Source organism: Meles meles, chromosome 4, assembly GCF_922984935.1.
Source record: "Meles meles chromosome 4, mMelMel3.1 paternal haplotype, whole genome shotgun sequence".
NCBI lineage: Eukaryota > Metazoa > Chordata > Mammalia > Carnivora > Mustelidae > Meles > Meles meles.
In genome coordinates, this window is record NC_060069.1 from 11,188,946 (window position 1) to 11,208,852 (window position 19,907).

Below are 19,907 nucleotides of genomic sequence, written 5' to 3' on the forward strand. Positions count from 1 at the left end.
CTCCAGCTTGCCGACGGCAATTCTGAGACTTCTTAGCCTTCATAAGTGTGCGGACCAATTCCTTTTAGTAGCTCTCTCTCTCACACAGTGGAGACTTGAACAACACGGGTTTGAACTGCACGGGTCTGTTTATATGCAGATTTTTACAGCACAGTACTGTAAATGTATTTTCTCTTTATGATTTTCCTGACATTTTCGTTTCTCTGGCTTACTTTATTGTAAGAATACAGTATAGAATACATATAATATACAAAGTATGTATTAATCAACTCTGTTATCAGTAAGGCTTCCGGTCACCAGCAGGCTTCAGTAGTTAAGTTTTTGGGGAGTCAAAAGTTATTGCAGGTTTTTGACTGCACAAGCGGTTGGTTCCCCAAACCAAGGGGCTGGTTTTCAAGATATATAGCCTATGTATATATCTCTGTCTCTATCTATCTCCATATAATAGGTTCTCATTTTCGGGAGAACCCAGACTAATTCATGAAGACTATGCAGGGAGAGGAAAAACTGAGGTCACACCTCTAAGGAGAAAAATTGGAATTCAATTTCATTTTTCCTAATGAGAGAAATTAAATATTAAAGAATATGATTTTGTCAGATAAGGTTGAGTTTTGAAGACCTACAAATCATTGTAATGTCTAAGTTTTTTGCCAACCCCCAAAGAACCAATTTTTGTGCCCTTGGAAGACAAAAGTGCTCTCGTGGAGAACATACATACGCCTCACGGGGAGAAAGAAGACACTGCATCTATGAAGCCAGACTAACTTGCTATTTTTATAATACACGTTGAAAGAATAAAGACGTGTTCTTGGGATTTAAAAATACGAAAGCAGAAATTAACAACTCAGTGGAGGATTCTGACTGAATCAAATCTCCCAGAAAGCAAGACATGAAGTAAAAGAAAGGGTGGGAAAAGAGACAACAGGTTGTAAAAGTATAGTGTTGGTTCAGAAAGTTCATATGAATGATTAGTTACAGAAAGAGAATGAGCCTCTGTGTGTGTGTGTGCTACTAGTGGTGAGGAATCACTATAAACAATTTGAGTAAATTTCCACAAACTGGGGGATGTGCATCTCCAGATTCAGGGCAGAGCCCATGGAGAGCCCAGCCCAGCAGATGAAAACTCCTGCCATCTGAGACCCCACACCATGACTCCAGAGCACTGAGAACAAAAAGAATATCCTAAGGCACCCACTCTCTCTCTCTAGGGAGGTGTCCTCTGGCTTCTGAGGGGTAAGAATCTTAAAGGTTGAAATGAGATTTCTAGCAGATTTGTCACAAAGATCTTAGTTAACTTGTGAGTTTTGGAAAGGAGTTCTGAGGATGCTAAATCACATTTTTTCCCCCTTACTGTAAAAGCGGTATATGCTGATTGCAGAAAACATGAAAGTTTCAGAAATGTACAGAGAAGAAAAAGTATCAGCTGTAATTGAACAATGCTGAACTAAATATTTTAACCATTTTAAATTGGTTCCTTTCTAGGTGTTTTTTAAATATATCTAATTTTTTATAATATTATTAAACGTAATTGAAACCATTCTTCTCTACATTTTTATATTCCTGCTTACTTACATTATATGATGAACATTTTCTTATTAAGTTTTAATGACTGTACAACATTCTAGTTTATGGTGTCATTTATATAACCAATCTCATATTTTTAGATATTTAAGCTGTTGTTACCTTTACACTGCTCTATATTTCCTTAAATTGGATTCCCAAACATGGGACAACTGGATCAAAGATTATGTATAGATTTATGAAATTTGCTACACAATGCTTGTGTTCTAGATTAGTATTGTCCAATATGGTAACCAACCACTAGCTATATGTGGCTACATTTATATTCAAATGTAATTGGTTCCTCTGTTGCACTGGCCACTAGCCTTAGTCCTTAGTAATCACATGTGGCTGGTAGTTACCATAGTGGACAATGCAGGCAGAGATTATTTCCATCACTTCGGGAAGTTCCAGTGGATAGTGCTGTTTGAGAGAAGCCACACTTTTCTATCTCCGGGATTGCTCTCTCCATCCTTTTACCAGCATTAAGTATTACTGCTTTTTAAGTTTTATTCATTTGATAGGTAAAGAAGGGGGGGTCTCAATCGGATAACTGTTTCTAACTACAGCTGACTCATTTTGTTATTAGTTGTATTTCCTCTAGGAATGATCTCACTTTGCTAGTCATGATATTTTTCTAGACGTGTTTGGGAAGTTACTGTAAAGGAGCTCTGTGTCACATTCTCATCTCCGTGGCTATGTCCTACACCAGGGCAAATGACGTCTCTACTGAACACTGTGGAAATAGTCTTTCCAAGTGAGGGTGACAGTTGCCACCCTCAGGTTTTCCATTGCCTCTCTTCCTCTTTTTCTTTCTTCTTGATATTTGGAGTGTTTGTGCTTGCTTTCCTAGCTGTCACACTTTGGTTTAGGGAAGATGTGGTTGGGCTGCTTCCCTGCCTCTCGGCGTGGATCCACACTATCTTCTCACCCCATTCCTGTACTCCAGCCAGAGCAACCCCACCGTGCCCGGTTTCCCGTGAGTACTTACCAAACGCTATCTAGTGAAATGCCACACATACAGGAAGGGCAGAAAAGTGAAAAGTAGCTCCTTTTATTTCTAATGGAATACTTGGTTTCAGAGACAGAGCCTATTTAAATTTATATTAAATATTTGCTTCCCAACAGCAAACATGGTCCCGCTTGACTCTCTTGGTGCCCATGATTTATTTCACAATTTTCCCTTCCTTGCTTACTACTGTGAAATAGGGAACCAAATGCTGTCAAAGATGACTATGAATAATGTGTGAGGCAAACAAGGATCCAAGCTACAGTCCCTTCTTTTTCTTTGCTTTAATCCCTAGCAACAGTCAAAACGAATCCACAGAACCATTCAGGGATGAAAGAGGGGTGGGGGCCTTGCAGACACACTCAGAGCCTACTGCCTAAAATGCTGCCCCAATTCAGCTGAAAGCAAACTACCTTCAGCAGGTAAAGTAGATTGAATGCTGGATAAAAGTATCATTACGTCTCATTTCCACAGTGAGGCCAAAATTGATCTTACAAGATAAAGTTTACCTCAAAAACACATTTGTAAGCATTCTCCATTCTTTTCAATGATAATAAAAACAGACGCGGCTAGAACCAGGATTAAAAATGGGAGCAAAGGCCAAGTGGATTACTGAGCTTTTAGCACCACCTTGTGGCAGCACATCCCAATCCCAGGCCCTTTTGAGGACCCCAAGATTTAAGAAGACAGCCTTCCGGAAGAGGAATTAGGATTTAACAATGGGAGAGGGTATTTTCTTGGGGAATATAAACTAATAGAAATAACTAGCACTTGGCTGGCACTTTTTAGTAAACAAAGCACTCCCAAGTGAATGATCTCATTCAGTCCTGGCAGCTGCTCTGTGCTGTAGGTCACAAGAGCTCAGTCTTAAGAGATGTGAAAGCTGGGGCGCCTGGGTGGCTCAGTGGGTTAAGCCGCTGCCTTCGGCTCAGGTCATGATCCCAGGGTCCTGGGATCGAGTCCCGCATCGGGCTCTCCGCTCGGCAGGGAGCCTGCTTCCCTCTCTCTCTGTCTGCCTCTCTGCCTGCTTGTGATCTCTCTCTCTGTCAAATAAATTAAAAAAAAAAAAAAAAAAAAAAAAGAGATGTGAAAGCTGAGGCTCCGAAGAGCTGGTGACTTGTGGGAGGCAAAGTCCTGCACTTGAACCCAGATTTCCAAACTCCAAATCACGTGACACAAATTAGCATTACTGTATGTAGTATATACCAAAAACTCAAAAGTGAGTACCTCATACTATATGGTACAGTAATATATATTGTGTAGTACACATACCATGTAATACTATGGTACTTACACTATTTTCTATAACTTTTTAAAGATTTTATTTGACAGAGACGATGAAAGGGAACACAAGCAGGAGAGTGGGAGAAGGAGAAGCAGGTTTCCCGCTGAGCAGGGAGCCCGATTCGGGGCTGGATCCCAGGACCCTGGGATCATGACCTGAGCTTGAAGGCAGACGACAAACGACTGACCACCCAGGTTCCCCTATGATATTTTTAACTAGTACTCACTGCCTTTCTGGAGCTGCTTTCTGTGTGTGAAGACAAGGCAATATTGGTGAAGTCTGTAGTCTATGATTCAACAAACGCTGTTCAAGTTTTGCTACTGAACTGTGGCTTTGCTTTCCTCGTCCCTGGGTAACAACCTAAGGAAATCCCTGCTGTTCTACTGTCTTAACCTGGGGAGCAATAACAGAGGTTTGCCTGGGGAGAATCAACGGAGGGACACAGAGGCAGTGAAACTGAAGCCTTGTTTTTATAATACTTAGCCTTATTTTTGTTGTTTCTTCATCTAATCCGTTGGCTCGAAACTAAAACTCTGATGGACTATGTCACGTCCTTCATTTAAGTAGATTTTACAACCAGCGTATTTTAAAGTGGGTCACTGAGAGGTTACCCTGCTCAGTGTCCAAGGTGGATAGTAGCTCAGTAGGCCAACTTCAAATATTCCAAGTGAAAACTCTGCAGTCCCTCCTTTAAGGGGTAGGACTGTCCTTTCAGGAATAGGGCAGGGAGCCATGGTGGGTTCTCAAGTCATAGGAAAAGCTGCATTTGTGAAACTCTGGTCTTGAAGAGGCACATAAATGAACAGAAGCAAGGAGAAATGGGCAGACGAGAGACACTGGGAAGAGAACAAAAGAGAACAACCCTTCAAGCTAAAAATACATCTGGATGTGTTATTTTAGTCTATTTGACCTCATTTTCCCACAGGGTTGCCTGACATGCTGCCTGGAGACACACTTACCGAATCACAGGACTGACGGCAAGGATCCCTTTAAGTGCTTATGCTTTCTCCTTCGTGGAATTTTAGTCAGAGAGCACAGCTACGTTCCATCGTACCATAAAACTTCCTTTACTTTTCAGGCCTGGCAATTTTATTTGAATTTCTATAAAACACACACAGACACTTGCTACTTTTTAATATAAAAATTACACATCCTCATTTTAAAAAACATATAAAAATATCCAAAATAAAGTGTGACTTTAAGCTTTCCTCTACGAGGGGGGGGCATAAATGTCAACCTCGTGAAAAGTCAGGACTTGGGATCCGGGCCCAGGGTCACAGGAGATGGGTTCTTAGGACACTTTCGGAATTTGCTCTGAAGGAAAACTCTTGGCACACACAGGCCTTCTTTTTTGTTCACCGTTTCACGAAACACGTACTCATTCACCACTTCTTCGTAACCTGTGTCCATAAAGAGCCGAGCCAGGAATTCTGTAAGGCAAGCAAATCAACAATGCTCACAGTCTCAATACTACTACATTTGCTCTGCAGTGGTAAAGAGGAGGGCAGGGGTGTTGGAAGGAATTTTTTTTTCTTTTTTAAAGATTCTATTTATTTATTCGACAGACAGAGATCACATGTAGGCAGAGAGGCAGGCGGCGGTGGGGAGGGGGAAACAGGCTCCCTGCTAAGCAGAGGCCAACACCGGACCCGATCCCAGGACCCTGGGACCATGACCTAAGCCAAAGGCACAGGCTTTAACCCACTGAGCCACCCAGGTGCCCTGGTTTTTTGTTTTTTGTTTTTAATGTAAAAAAAGCTCCCATGCTAAGATTTATAGGAGTTGTTTTGGAAAGTGATACAGTGCTACTTTTGTCTTTTTGCACCCAAACAGAAGTCAATCAGAAAAGTTTAAGGACAACCTGCAGTATGGCCACCTTACCCTCTTATTATAAGACCCCAAATACAGAAGTCCAAGTAAATGGAAACACAATTCCAAACTGGCTGTATTTATACGTAGTCTTCATGTGTTCAGTGTGTTTACATCAAACACCTCATTTGTCTGAACATGATGGAGGAACATCTGTGACCAGAGTGGGGAAACCTGACACTTTTGTGAGTTTATTTAATCTCAATAATTTAACCCAATAATCCATCACTACATGTTAAATGAAACAAACAGAATGGCTAATGACGAAAATACTCCTAGTAAGAGCATTACTCTGTAGAATGTGCTCCAAAGAACTCTGCAGACATCACTGCCTCTTCTCAATTACTTGCAACTGGTTGACTCAGATTTCATGAATCAGAAACATGAAAACAAGTTTTTAATTTTCACCTGACATTTTTTTATGACTTTGTGGAGTTATTTTAATGGTAATCACTCATTTTTTATTTCATTCTAAACCCAGAAGAATATTTCATTTCAGGACATACAAATGTTTATAAAAATAGAGTTTAAGAAGATATGTATTTTATGGTCCAAATCACTAAGCAGGCTTAAAATACCAAGTATAAAGACTGAAACGGTGATCAGTGTTTTGATGTTTTTATCAAAATGACTTCTGAAAGACCCCTTTATAGCAAATTTGTGTACTTAACACCTTTATAGACAAAGACTTCTTGCCTTTGTGACCTGGGAAGATAATTCCCAGACATTATACAGTCCTATTTCTGTGTGTGTATCCATTTTTTTTTTTTTTTTTTTTTAAATTTGATAGAGAGGGACAGAGAGAGAGGGAGGGAGCATAAGCAGGGGAATTGGAAGAGGGCGAAGCAGGCTTCCCACTGAGCAGGGAGCCCGATGTGGGCCTTGATCCCAGGACCCTGAGATCATGAACCGAGGCAAAGGCAGACACTTAATGACTGAGCCACCCAGGTGCCCTACTTTTTTTTTAAAGTAATCTCTACACCCAACATGGGGCTTGAACTTATAACCCTGAGATCAAGAGCTGCATGCTCTTCCAAATAAGCCAGCCAGGGGCCCCTGTCCTACTTGTTTTGTGACTGAACAATGTGAAAAATCCTATTTTGCCCTCCGCCTTTTCCAGCACAGTTCCTGATAGGGCATACACATGGCATGTCAGAGCTAGTCCATTAACCCAGGCTCGCTAACAGGACACCGTCACCAGAGGAAGCTTGTGAGCGCACCATGGTCCCTGTCATCCCAGGTGCTGGGTGAGTGGTGCGTGCTGGAGATGGATCCAGCCAGGACCCTGTGCATGTGTGCTCTGCGTTGCTGCGCCCACCCCAACCAGGACCACAGTGATAATGCATGCAAATAAATAGAAATAAAAGCAAATTTCATTAACCTTACCATCAGTAAAAAAATATGATCTGGTTCCATCTTGTCTAGCATAGAAGTTTTCTCCAAGTTTGCTGCCAGCTCTAAACCTAAGCATGGCATGATCATACAGCCCATAGTCCCGAAACAAGACACTTCTGCCTGGTTTTAATACCTATGAAACAAAAGCAGGTGACACTTAACATACTGATGGCTCAATAGAACTTAAAATAAAATCTGACTGATTTAGGGATCAAAATAACCTACAAGGGAACCAGACTAACTATCCACAGTCTGAAGGAAAAAGGGCCTCCTAAAGGTATAGCAACACGTACAGGGGCCCACACACTGCAGAGATACTTCTCAGCACTTACAAGGTCTAGTGTCACAGAATTAAAATGTTAATGACATTAAATGAAAATAGACTTATCTTCTTTAAAGCATGTTCTCCCAACATTTTATTAACCATCCCCTAGTATATAACCCTGCAGGCAAACTGTCTCTTTAAAAAAATACGTCATTTTGTCTTCTTACTGCTTCTTGCTGGCTTTCCTCCTTCTGAGTCTCAGCTGGAGTCCACTGTGCTACAATTATGCAGAGCGTGCCCACCATGCTAATAATCGTTGACAGCTCTCTGCAGTTTCTCTGACAGGAGGGAGGAAGGACTATTGGCCTCATGTGGGATGAGGAAACTGACACCAGGTAAGTGATTTGTCCACGATTCAGAGAGGCCACTAAGTGGGGGAGTCAAGACTCACATTTGGGTCAAAAGGCAGCACACTGTAGAATCAGAGACATCTTTTAGCCCTGGACCTGGACAGGGGTGGGACGTGTTAATTCCAATTCCATCCAAACAACTGACAAGAAAGAGAGCCTATGGGGGGAGGGGTAACAGTATTCTTCCCTTGCACTGTGCTTCTTGGTAGAAGACCCTCAGGCCAGTGCAGTAGTGCAGGGAAGGGGATCAGCAGCAGGCCCAGCTGGGAGTCCCTCACTAAAGCCTTTCAGAGATAGGTGTCTCAAAAACTGGGAGGTGGCTTCAGCAGGACGTAGGTACAACCGCCTCTATCTTACAAAGCAAACACCATATGCTTTTCTGAATGAAATGGGGTGCACACTGTGACATTTGCTTTTTCTGTGAGAATTCCTTCAAGCTACATTAACACTACCAAGGAAGAGAGGACTTTACAGAATCTTATTCTGATTCATTACATCAGTAAATGATTTTTAAGACGTGACATATACTACTACAACAGATTTTTGATGCAGTTTGATGTACTTCCTCTTCTGAACAGAGTAGGAAAGACTGTCCCTAATACTTCCAAGTGGGCTGCAGATTTTCTCATTTAGTAAATTCTACCAATACAAGCATGCGGTTTTTTTTTGTTTTTTTTTTAAAGATTTTATTTATTTATTTGACAGAGAGAGAGATCACAAGTAGACAGGCAGGCAGAGAGAGAGAGAGAGAAGCAGGCTCGTTGCCAAGCATGCGTTTTAAATACTGTCCATAAAGAGCCTCCTGGATAAATACATCCTACCTTAGCTCAGTCTGAGATGCTAAATTTTAAAAAATGTGAATAGTTGCCAAGAAAATTCTGAAAAATTTAATTTAGATGAAAAAGACTTATTCTTAATTATAGAATGAAGAAAGGGCTACCAGGGAGAGCGGAAAGAGCACTTGCTCAGTAATTTGGAAATCTGGATTCATATCCCAGTTCTTCCATAACTAGCTGAATGACCTTGAGCGAGTAATTTCATCCCTGAGTTTTCCTGTGTGTAAAATAGTTAAGTTTGATACTAATGCCTCCTTTAATCCTGGAGCTGTACAGCTAACCAGGCGTTTCTCACTGTTATGTTCCCTCCCTCTCCAAACACCCCCCAAAAGTAGGGTAGGGCAGGTCTGTTACACCTGCTTTACAGCAAGTAAGGCTCAGAGTCAAAGTGACTTGCCTGAGGTTTCCAGGCAAGGCAAATACCCAGGTCTTCTGGTGACAGAATTTTGTCTATTTTTACTTCATTCTTCTATTCCAAAAATGACGGAATTCAACTTTAAGGTCATCTTTCAGTTTAAACTTATGTAGTTTAAAAAATTCTCTGGTGTTAACACTCTACAGTAATCACATCTACCTTAAAACAGCTTATTACTGTGGTTGCTCATGCAAGGCTTCAAAGCTGCCCCAAGGGTGTCTGTCTTATTATTGTCAGAGGCTGAGAGATCGCTTCTCCTTCTGGTAATTTCCTGATGAAGCCACGATTTCAAATCAACGAGCCAGTCACTATGTATGAGGCAGAGAGAGCCGGCAATCCACTAGTGCATGAACTCATTCCAGATCAGCAGAAAAAAGATTTCTATTAGGGGTAAAAACAGAAAGGATTGCTGAAATGGAATTTGCTACTAAAGAAAGATTAGAATGGGGGCCAGGGGACAAGTGTGGATTGAGACAGATCATCTCAATTAAAAATATATACATTAACACTTCATTACTATTAAAATATAGATAGTATATGTTTTCATTTAAATCAAGAATGGGCATATCCTCAACAATTCTTGGCTTTGTCAGACTTAATTCTGGCAAATCTAACAGAGCCTCACTGGGGTTTTATTTTACATTTCCTGGGTTACTGAGGTCATCTTTTCGTAGGTGTGTTCTCTTCAGTAAAACAACTATTCGTAATTGCCACTCTTCTATTAATTTGCTTCCCTTTCTTACACAGGAAATCCTCACATATTCTGGATACTAATCTTTCGTCGGTTCTACAGACTTCAAATTACTTTCCCCAAGTTGTTTTTAAAATTCCTTTGTATAATATTGTCTTTTGAAAAAACAGAAACTCCTACTTTTATTATAATCATGTTTATGCTTAGAATGCTTCGGGTCTTGAGAAAAATTTCCCCACTCAGAAGTCATAAAGATGCTTTCCTACATTTTCTTCTGAAAGGCTTAAACTTTTATCTTTCCCATTTAAGTCTTTAATTCACCTGAGAATGACTTTTGTGGAGGATGTGAGGAGGGTAATCTCATTCTCGCCTGCATGGACACTCAGGGGTCCCAGTAGCCACTCACTCAACAGTCCTTCTTGTCCCAGTGATCTTCATCGTCTCCTCCATCATACAGCAAATTTCTGTTTATGCATGGACTGATTTTTAAGCTCTCACATTCAATTTGTCTGTCCCTCTGCCAACACTATTCTGTCTTAATCGCCGCAACAGTAAGTCCTGATATCTGGTATGTCTGGTAGGGTATCAATCTCTCCCATCTCATTCTTCTGTCAGGAGCGTTCTGACCCTTTGTTCTTTAAGTAAACGTAGAATCAGTTTGTCAATCTCCTTGGCGGGGGGAGCGGTGCGGAATACCCTACCAAAAAACCCCAAAACGATCAAACAAAAAAATTAAGAAAATGTATAATACTAAATGGAAAAGTAAAATTGCACAATGCATGTTACTCTTTTTTAGGTATATAGCTCAGAACGTTTTATAAGTACATTACATTCATCTTACACTTTTGTAGTCTTTCAATATTTTCCAGTCAGACAATTACATTATCTACAAATGATGAGTTTTGTCTCTCATCCTTGTTTTTTCCTCCATCTTTTTTTTCTTGTCTTTTTGAGCTGATTAGGACCTCCCTGTAATCCTGAAAGGAAGTACTGACAGTAGGCCCTCTCATCCCCATAAAGTTCTAGATACTTATTCTGTTCCTGTCTCATACTTCTCCCAGTCCCTGAAACCCTTCATCAGTGAAATCACTGGTATCCACCTCTTCAGAATTCAGATTCTTATGCTAACAGACTGTCCCCTGAGGACACTATTTATTTTTCCTGCCATATACTGACTGCATGGCCTATCCCTAGTGAGAATGAGGAGACTCTGTAAATCTGGGCATGAGCCTCAGAAGGGAGGTAAGCAAAAAGATCAGGCTGTCCAACCTCTAGGCTCCAAATCACTAACCTGGTAAATATTTTTTAAGACAAGGTGCATCTTATCAGGGTGAACAGCAGAGAGCACAAATATCAACAAGACAACATCCACAGACTCTGGGGGCACATGTTCCAGAAGGTCGTCTTTGGTTAGATCACACTGGAATACCTTGCATCTTTCTGCGTCGTATAAAGGATTTTGCTAGAGAAGAGGGGGAAAGTAAAGGAATTTTAATGCAATATCCATGTTGACACACATAGAAAAATACAGCATCAAAAGGAGATTCGATGGAAGAAAATAAAAAGAGATCCTATTTCCACTGGTGCACTGCTGCACAAAAATCAAATATCACTTTGTTACTGGGTAAAACTGAGTAATGTAGCATTTGTACATTAAAGCACATAGTAGTCAATATCGCTATGAGGGGCAAGATTTCGTTTTAACAAATCACCTTTAACTGAGGAGAGGACACAAACTATCACATATTCAAAGCTGATCATTTTAGAAGTGCATATTTCTAAAGGGATGATAAGTGCAAACTGACCTATTGCTTCTTTAATCCTCTTTTGAATCACCTTCTACGAATCTAAATCCTCTGACAACTCCTTCCAAATCTACTCACGAAGATGCTCCCACAGTTCTTTGGGCATATTTTCCCTTGAGGCAGCAAGCTAAGTAAACCTAACTTTTCTTTTCTTTTCCTTTGCCACAACTGTGTTCCTGTACATGGTGGATGGTGGGTTTAAGAGCATTACAATAAAAGATAATACATTAAAGTATCATAAAGAAAGAGTATCATAAAGTGTAAGGTGTTACAAGAGCATTATAAAAAATATTAATCTTTTCTGTAGTATAAATAAGGACTCGAATAAACACAGATACAAAGGTAATGGATGGGTAGATTCGATACTGAAATGATGTCAATTCCGCCTATAATTCCACTTCTAAATCCCATGTGATCTCAACAGAATCCCAGTAGATTTCTAGAAACTTGACAAGGCAAATTTAATTCATCTGGAAGCAAAAAAACTTTTAAACTGATTGAAGGAGGAGGTACACTCCTGACATCAAAACTTATTACAAAATGTAGTGCTAAAACAGTGAGGTTTGAGAATGGGGACAAATAAATCACTGAGACAGAACAGAGTTCCCAACACAGAGCCCCTCTATATAGAGGAATTTAGTATTGCATATGACAAAAGACAGGTGACAAAGATGACAAGTATATCAAAAAACATAGATAATAAAGGTGGCAATTATCAGGAAAGGAAAATGAATTTCTTATTCAATTTATTGTGTTTGAACAACTAGTTCCGCACTTGTGTTAAAGGATGATTGGTTACCCAGATGAATTAAAGGTCTTCTGGTTTCAGTTCAAAGATATACAGTGGTATAAAAACGTAGCTCCCATCCTTATAGTACGAAAAAAGATGGACAGACAGCAAAGTAATGACATTTTGGTGAACCCACCAAAGAACAGAGGCCAAAGAACCACTAGCCATCCCAAAATATGGAGACAGAGAAGTGCCTTCTGGGTGAGACAGAACCTAGGCATTTGTTTCCCTGAGGCAGAAGCCTCCCGACTGGAAAGATAAAACTAGAAATTTGGTAAACTGCTAGAGACTGAGTGTGGCTGTTACAGTGTGAAGTCCTTGGGGGCTGAAGTAATAGAGGTATTCCCAACCTCTTACAAGTGTTTCCTCTGGGGACATAATGGGGCTCGCAAAGAGGATGGCGCTTCATCTTGCTGCTGGCCTTTCTCATCTCCTTTAAGGAAGAAGACTTAAAATGCAGGGGAAAGGTCATCTGAGGCCTACAGCCTTAAGGTCCTGATAGAATGCCACTGGGGGAAGGAAAATACTCTCCTCAGACCCAGTTTTAATCTTTTTTTTCTAAGTTGGTGGGTTTTTGTTGTTGTTTGTTTAAGTTATCTCGACACCCAATATTGGGCTCCAGTTCACAACCCCAGGATCAGGAGTTGTATGCTCTTCCAACTAAGCCAGCCACGTGCCCCAAACCTGGTCTTAATCTGAAGAGAGAATGACCTCAACACCGGAAAGGAGGATACAGGTATCTACCTCCTGATGGAGGGAAGGGAGAGAGAAGCTCTGGCTGTGGAGCAGCAGACATACTTGTGAAGATCACATGCTGGGACACAGGCCCACTACGCAGTTCAGAAACTGAGAATCAGATAATAATCCCTTCTCCCACGCCTTACCAACAAGTGTCCAGTGCTAATAACAACAGTGGACTGCAGCTAGGAAAGCTGTGAGAGACTGGCTCTTTACGAGGAACAGTATCATGAGAAGACCCAAAGCCAAAAGTGGAGACATGAACCAAGTCACCAGAGGAGTCTGCAGTCTCTGGTGTCCATAACAACAATAAACCTCACAGGTAACTATAGCAACAGTAGATTTCAAACACAGCTCAACTCCTGTCTAAATTATTACAAATCCTTACCACCTCAGTATCCCACTGCCCTATCTAACATGTCTGGCTTTCAGCAAAAGACTACAGAGCATACCAAAAGGCAAGAAAAAACAGTCTGAAGAGATAAAGCAATCATCAGAATCAGACTCAAATATGACATCGATACAAGAACTAAAGTTTGAGGATTTAAAATAACTGCGATTAATATTAAAGGCTCTAATGGAAAAGATAAAATTCAAGATCAGATAGGTAATTTCAGCAGAGAAATAGAAACTACAAAAAGAATTAACTAGACATACTAAAAATAAGAAACATAGTAACAAAGATGAAGAATGCTGCCTAAAGGTTCATCAAAGCTTACTGCTTAAGAAGGAAACCGTGAACTTGATGATAGGATGAAAGAAATTATACAAACTGAAAATACAAAGAGAAAAAAAGTTTAAAAACAAAACAAAACATCAAAACACCATCCGAGAGCTGTGGGACAATAGCAAATAGTTTAACATATATGTAATGAATCTCAGAAGAAAAGAGAACAGAGCTGAAGAAATAATGGCCAAAATTTTTTTCCAAATTAATTAAAAAACATTACCAAAACTTAAAAAAAAAAAAATATATATATATGTACATACACACACACACATAGTTACAAAACTCCTAAACAAGACATAAAAGCTTAGAACCTTGAAAGGAAAAGATTAATAAATTTGCACATAATTTAAACTCTATCAAAAGACAGTACCATAGGGTGCCTGGGTGGCTCAGCGGGTTAAGTCTCTGCCTTCAGCTCAGGTCATGATCTCAGGGTCCTGGGATCCAGGCCCACATCAGGCTTTCTGCTCAGCAGGGAGCCTGCTTCTCCCTCTCTCTGCCTGCCTCTCTGCCTACTTGTGATCTCTCTGTGTCAAATAAATAAAATCTTAAAAAAAAAAAAAAAAGACATTACCATAAATGCTAACTAGAAATGTTTGCAAAAAATCTAACAATATTCAGAATACACCATAAAGATAAGAAAATGACAGAAAAGTGAGCACAGGTTATGAAGAGACAATTCATTGCATAATGCAAACCCCACCTGTGGTTCTTTTGTATTTTACTATTTATTCTCAGTGTTTTGTTTACTACTTAATCCCCTTAAACTGCCACATATGAAGCTCTTGATAAATATATGTGGAATAAAGGAACTCACAATCACAAGAAAAATTAATGCCTAGTTACATATATAAGGAATAAACATTAAAATATGAAATATTACTTTTTGCCCATAAGATTGGGAGATATAAAAAAACTGATATCAAATGGTGAGAGCAAGGGTACCTGAACTGCTCAGTAGGTTAAGCATCTGCCTATAGCTCAGGTTATGATCTCAGCGGGAACTGAGCCCTACTCTCTCCCCCACTCCCTGCTTAGGGGGGAACCTGCTTCTTCTCTGCCTCCATGCCACCCATTACTGAGCCCCCTACCACTCCTGCGTGCATGCTCTTTCGCTGCCAAATAAATAAAATCTTTAAAAAAGAAATGGTGAAGGCGTAGCTAGAATGGTAGCTATACGTTAAAATTTATATATGAAATTTTTAAAAACATATATGAAACATTAAAATTTAAATGTGCATGCTTTTTCTCCAAGGAATTCTTCCATCACCATAGAGAAAAGTGTACACATGTGTTTTGGAGAGCAGCGCATAATGCTGATTACAGTAACTCTGTAAGAGTAAAAAATTAGAAGTGATTTAAACAAATACCAACAGGTAACTGTTACAGTATATCCATCCTCTGGAATACTACAACACATAAAATATGGCAGACCTACATGTACGAAGATACGATGTGGAGTGAAGAAAGCAAGTTATAGTACAGTGTGATACTATTATTAATAAAACTTCTAGGGGAGCTTGGGTAGCTCAGTGGGTTCAGTGTCCAACTCTGATTTCGGCTCAGGTCATGATCTTGGGGTTTGTGGGATCAGTACCACACCTGGCTCCATGCTCAATTGGAGTTAACATGTTCCTCTCCTTCCACGTCTGCCTCTGCCCACAATTCCCACCTGCAAACTTTCTTTCTCTCTAAAGTACATAAACAAAATCTTAAAAAATAACAACAAAACTTCTAATGGATGCTAAAACTATGAAAGGTTGATGGAAAATTAAGTATTTGAAAAAGTATCCCCCACATATTTGTTAATGGCAAAAGGTAAATATTTGTACCTCTTAGGAAGGTACCTTTTATTTTTTTTTTTTTTTAAGATTTTATTTATTTGACAGAGAGAGATCACAAGTAGGCAGAGAGGCAAGAAGAGAGAGAGAGGAGGAAGCAGGCTCCCTGCCAAGCAGAGAGCCCAATGTGGGACTCGATCCCAGGACCCTGGGATCATGACCTGAGCTGAAGGCAGAGGCTTAACCCACTGAGCCACCCAGGCTCCCAGGAAGGTTCCTTTTAGATAGGAATTAGGTAGTTACCACCTTAACCCAACCCACCATCACCTCTTTCAAGATAGGTGTCTTTTTTTTTTTTTTTTTTTTTTTTTTTTTAGCAATAATTTTCAGTTTACTAGATGAAACAGACTTGCAACATAGTCTGCATGAATGCAAAATAAGCCATCTACAGCAAGTGAAAAGGAAACGGGGCAAAAAGGGGAAAAAAAAGCATACATTGCAAAAAAGATTCTCTCGAAATAAAAAAATCAAACCATTATTATAAAGGACTTTACCAAAAACTGCTATATTTCCCCATCCCATCTGCTGGAAGTCAATAAGAGCATCTAGCACTTTGTGTTCATGTCAATTGTCAGATCAGAGCATCGTAACGCAAAGCAAAAAGAAAAAAAGAGGGGGAAAAAGGAAAAAAAAAAAAACAAAGAGAGAAACAAAAAAAGGAAACCCCTAACCCCCCCCTCCCCAACCGTAGAACAGTAACTCCAGAGTTCAAATTCAAAAGAAGAGAAAGTGGCAATTGAAAGAGGTGATGGTGGGTTGGGTTAAGGTGGTAACTACCTAATTCCTATCTAAAGATAGGACACTTAGCACTCACTTATAGTGAGGTTATCAGACATTAAAGCCTCCAGACAGGATGTAGTATCAAAGATACAACATCACCTATATAGTATTTTTGCCAAAAATATTTTACCTGATTTAAATCTAACTTCTAGTTTACAAGAAATACAGGTGATAAAGAAACAAGTTGAACAATGATATGGATAAGCAATCAGACCAATTTGGAATGTGGGACCACATTACAGAAAATGGCTTGCTCTCCAAAAACTCAACGCCAGTGGGGAAAAGGTCAAGGGCAGGAACGTTTTAGACTAAGGAGATTTAAGGTACGTTAAGAAGTACAAGATGTAGTCCTTGACTAAATGCAGCTATAAGACACATACGGCATGGAGCATTGGGTGTGGCGCATAAACAATGAATCTTGAAACACTGGAAAAATAAAATAAAATAAATTTAAAGAAAGGACACCTGGAAGTAAAGACACTATTTGAGTAAATCTGAATCTGTACTGAGTATTAATGACATTTGAAGGTTATAATTACTTTTGTTAGCTATAACAAGTGTATTGCAGTCATACAGAAAAAAACCCTTATTTTTTTGAGTACGTATGCAGACATATTTAGGAGGGAAGTGTCCTGACATCTCTACTTTACTTTAAAATAGTTCAGCAGAGGCACCTGGGTGGCTCAGTCAGGCGTCCAACTCTTGATTTCAGCTCAGATCATGATCCAGGATTGTTGAGATCAAGCCCCTTGTGGTCCTCTGCACTCAGCACAGAGTCTGTTTAAAAAGTTCTCTCTCTGGGGCACCTGGGTGGCTCAGTGGGTTAAGCCTCTGCCTTCAGCTCAGGTTGTGATCCCAGCATCCTGGGATCGAGCCCCATATCGTGCTCCCAGGTTGGCGGGAAGCCTGCTTCTCCCTCTCCCACTCCCCCTGCTTGTGTTCCCTCTCTCGCTGTCTCTCTCTCTCAAATAAATAAATAAAATCTTTTTAAACATAAAATAAAAAGCTCTCTATTCCTCTGTCCCTCCCTACACTTGCGTGGGCATGTTGTCCCTCTCTCCATCTCTAAATAAATAAATAAGTAAAATCTTTAAAACAGTTCAGCAAAGAAATAAGTGTATAAAGCAAATGTGGCAAAACGTTGGCAATCAGTAAATCTGGGTGTCATTTTGGTAATTCTACTTTTCTGAAAAAAGCTATGTTTCTGCAGGTCCTATATATGTATGTGATCAGAAAAACCATATTCATGGTGATCACAGCTGGTTAGCTTCAAAGAGAGGACAGGAATTAGGCATATGAGTAGAAAGGTGGGAGGTCAGAAAAATCTAAGAAAATAGCAACACAACAGAACACATGCAGAGAGTACCAACCTTGACGTATTCAACCGCTCTTGGAGAAAAATCACAGGCATAGGCAAAGATATTCAGATCTTCTTCTAAAAGTGGGAATAAACAGTTCCCAACACCACAGCCAGCTTCAAGTATAGTCAATTTTTGATTTTCAAACTAAGGAAAGAGGACCCAAAGTCATAACATGCTACATTTGCAACACGGAGAAACAAAGTGTACTCTAAGTCTCAGAACATGAGAGACAAGGTGTCTACCCCCACCCTGCCCCCCATCGACAATAAACAAATGAACTGATAACCTAAAGTTAATACTGACACCTCACTTGTCATCCGACATTGGGTAGTTTGGTATGGTGAAAACACAGCATAAAGGCCAAGAAAACAGGCTCTGGGACTAAACTGCTTGCTCTGGAATCTCCTCCCCCAAGTGTGTTCTATCACTGGCCAAATCACTTAAACAGCTTTGTGCTTCACTTTCACCGGCAAGTGGAAATAATCATGATGCCTACACCTTAACAGTGTTTTTACAAGGCTTAAATTAGAAAACACATTTAAAGTTCTAAAAAAGGGCCATGGTAAAGCGTTGATCATCTTTATTCTGAAGCTATCTGTCACCGAAGTCACCCAGTATGAAATTAACATCTACGACTTTCAAAGTGGCTTTAAGAAGTAGAAAATACCTACTAAAGCTCTCTTTCCTATGAATTATATAACCCAGAAACTGCTAAAACTACTTGAAACCAAATAGCGTATTTCTAAGGAACAAAGCATTTTGACAAGCTTTGTAAATTTTCTACCTCACATTCCCCTCTGGAATGCAACAAACCCTCCTGTCTAAATTTAAAAAAAAATTTTTTATTAGCATATAATGTATTATTTGCCCCAGGGGTACAGGTCTGTGAATCGTCAGGCTTACACACTTCACAGCACTCACCATAGCACATAACCTCCCCAATGCTCCTCTTCACATTTTAAATGAAAAACAACTCAAATAAGGTGCAAATTAGCTTGCTTACCTCTCTACATGATCTGAGCTCCTCAAACTCTCTGGTGGTCCAGTGTCTATCTTTGAAGAAATTAGTACTATTTCTTTTGTAAAAAAGGTCCCAGTTCTTCTGAGCCTCTTTTTCCAGTTTTTGCTGCTTAAAATCAGACACCAAAGCCTGATCTCTTTTCAGTTTCTCCTCTTCTTCAGAGCTGAGAATCCTTGCCTGCAGCCCTTTCCTTTGCAAAGAAGCCATCTCCTAAATTTATGGTAAAATATTTAACACTGCTGAAGAGTCTCCATCCCAGAATAACCCGAGGAATTCAAGCTGATACTGCAGACATAGGCAGGGTTTTTCGGATGCGGTTTCTCAGGTTGGGTTCAAGCCTCAGGCAGCATCGGTTGCTTTGCCAGAAAATGGAGGTGGTTCCGGTTCTTGGTTCTAGAAGTTTTTGAGAGGCTGGGTCAGTGGTTCTAGAACGGTTCTTCCACCAAACAGTTCAATTCACCATTTACTAGAAGCTGACTCTACACTACACCAGGCCCACTACACAAGAGGTCGGTCACAAAGACCAAGACATACATAGTGCCTGCCTTCAGAGAGCTCACCTTCAGTGGCCAGCGCTCTCACGCACCAAACTGTAGTTCAAACCAGAACAAGTCAACTATTATATCGGTTTAGTTCAGAAAAAAGACACGCCCAAGAATTGACTGAGAAACCTTGGGGAGAAAACGCATCTATTTTCGGGGCCCGTGAAAGGGGCGACTTAAAACCACGAGAGCTTCCAGATCTGGGGATGGGTGGTCAAGCGGGGTCATCGTTTCCCAAGAATCAGACACTCACTTGGGGGGGTGGGGGTGGGGAGGAGGGGAATTAGGAGCTAAGCCCGGCGACCTGCGTCTCTGATCGCACTCCCAAGGAGCTGTCTCACGAACCAGAGTGGGCGTCTCTTCCCAGGGACTGAGGCTCTTGCTTCTCCATTAATGCGTGAAGGAGAAGAGGCCAATGACGCGCAGGGCACGATCCTTCGGGCTCAGGGCGCTCGGGAGAAACGAGGCGGCCCCGGCTGCCAGGGCCCGCGCAGAGCCGGCCACCCTGGCTCTCAGACCCGTGTTCAACTAGTTCGCCGCGCTCGGGCTCACCGTCATCAGTTC

At 40.6% G+C, this 19,907-nt stretch overlaps 1 protein-coding gene across 1 annotated transcript; it reads right to left on the minus strand.

The window, feature by feature from the left end:
• Nucleotides 1–4,973: 4,973 nt before the first annotated feature.
• METTL6 (methyltransferase 6, methylcytidine) lies at nucleotides 4,974–19,343 on the minus strand. The gene is made up of 5 exons (XM_046002394.1): nucleotides 18,784–19,343; nucleotides 17,790–17,924; nucleotides 11,027–11,197; nucleotides 7,110–7,251; nucleotides 4,974–5,284 (listed from the first exon to the last, which is right to left on the minus strand). Exons 1-5 carry the CDS (start codon nucleotides 19,006–19,008, stop codon nucleotides 5,103–5,105), a joined length of 855 nt encoding a protein of 284 aa, XP_045858350.1. The 5' UTR covers nucleotides 19,009–19,343; the 3' UTR covers nucleotides 4,974–5,102.
• Between the last annotated feature and the right edge of the window lie 564 nt (nucleotides 19,344–19,907).

Coding starts and splice junctions, on each gene's coding strand:
- METTL6 (XM_046002394.1), bottom strand. CDS start 19,008: ATGGCTTCTTTGCAAAGGAAAGGGCTGCAGGCAAGGATTCTCAGCTCT. Junction 17,925..18,783: donor AGCTCAGATCATGTAGAGAG/GTAAGCAAGCTA, acceptor CTCTTTCCTTAG/TTTGAAAATCAAAAATTGAC. Junction 7,252..11,026: donor TCTTAAAAAATATTTACCAG/GTTAGTGATTTG, acceptor TTTGTTTCATAG/GTATTAAAACCAGGCAGAAG.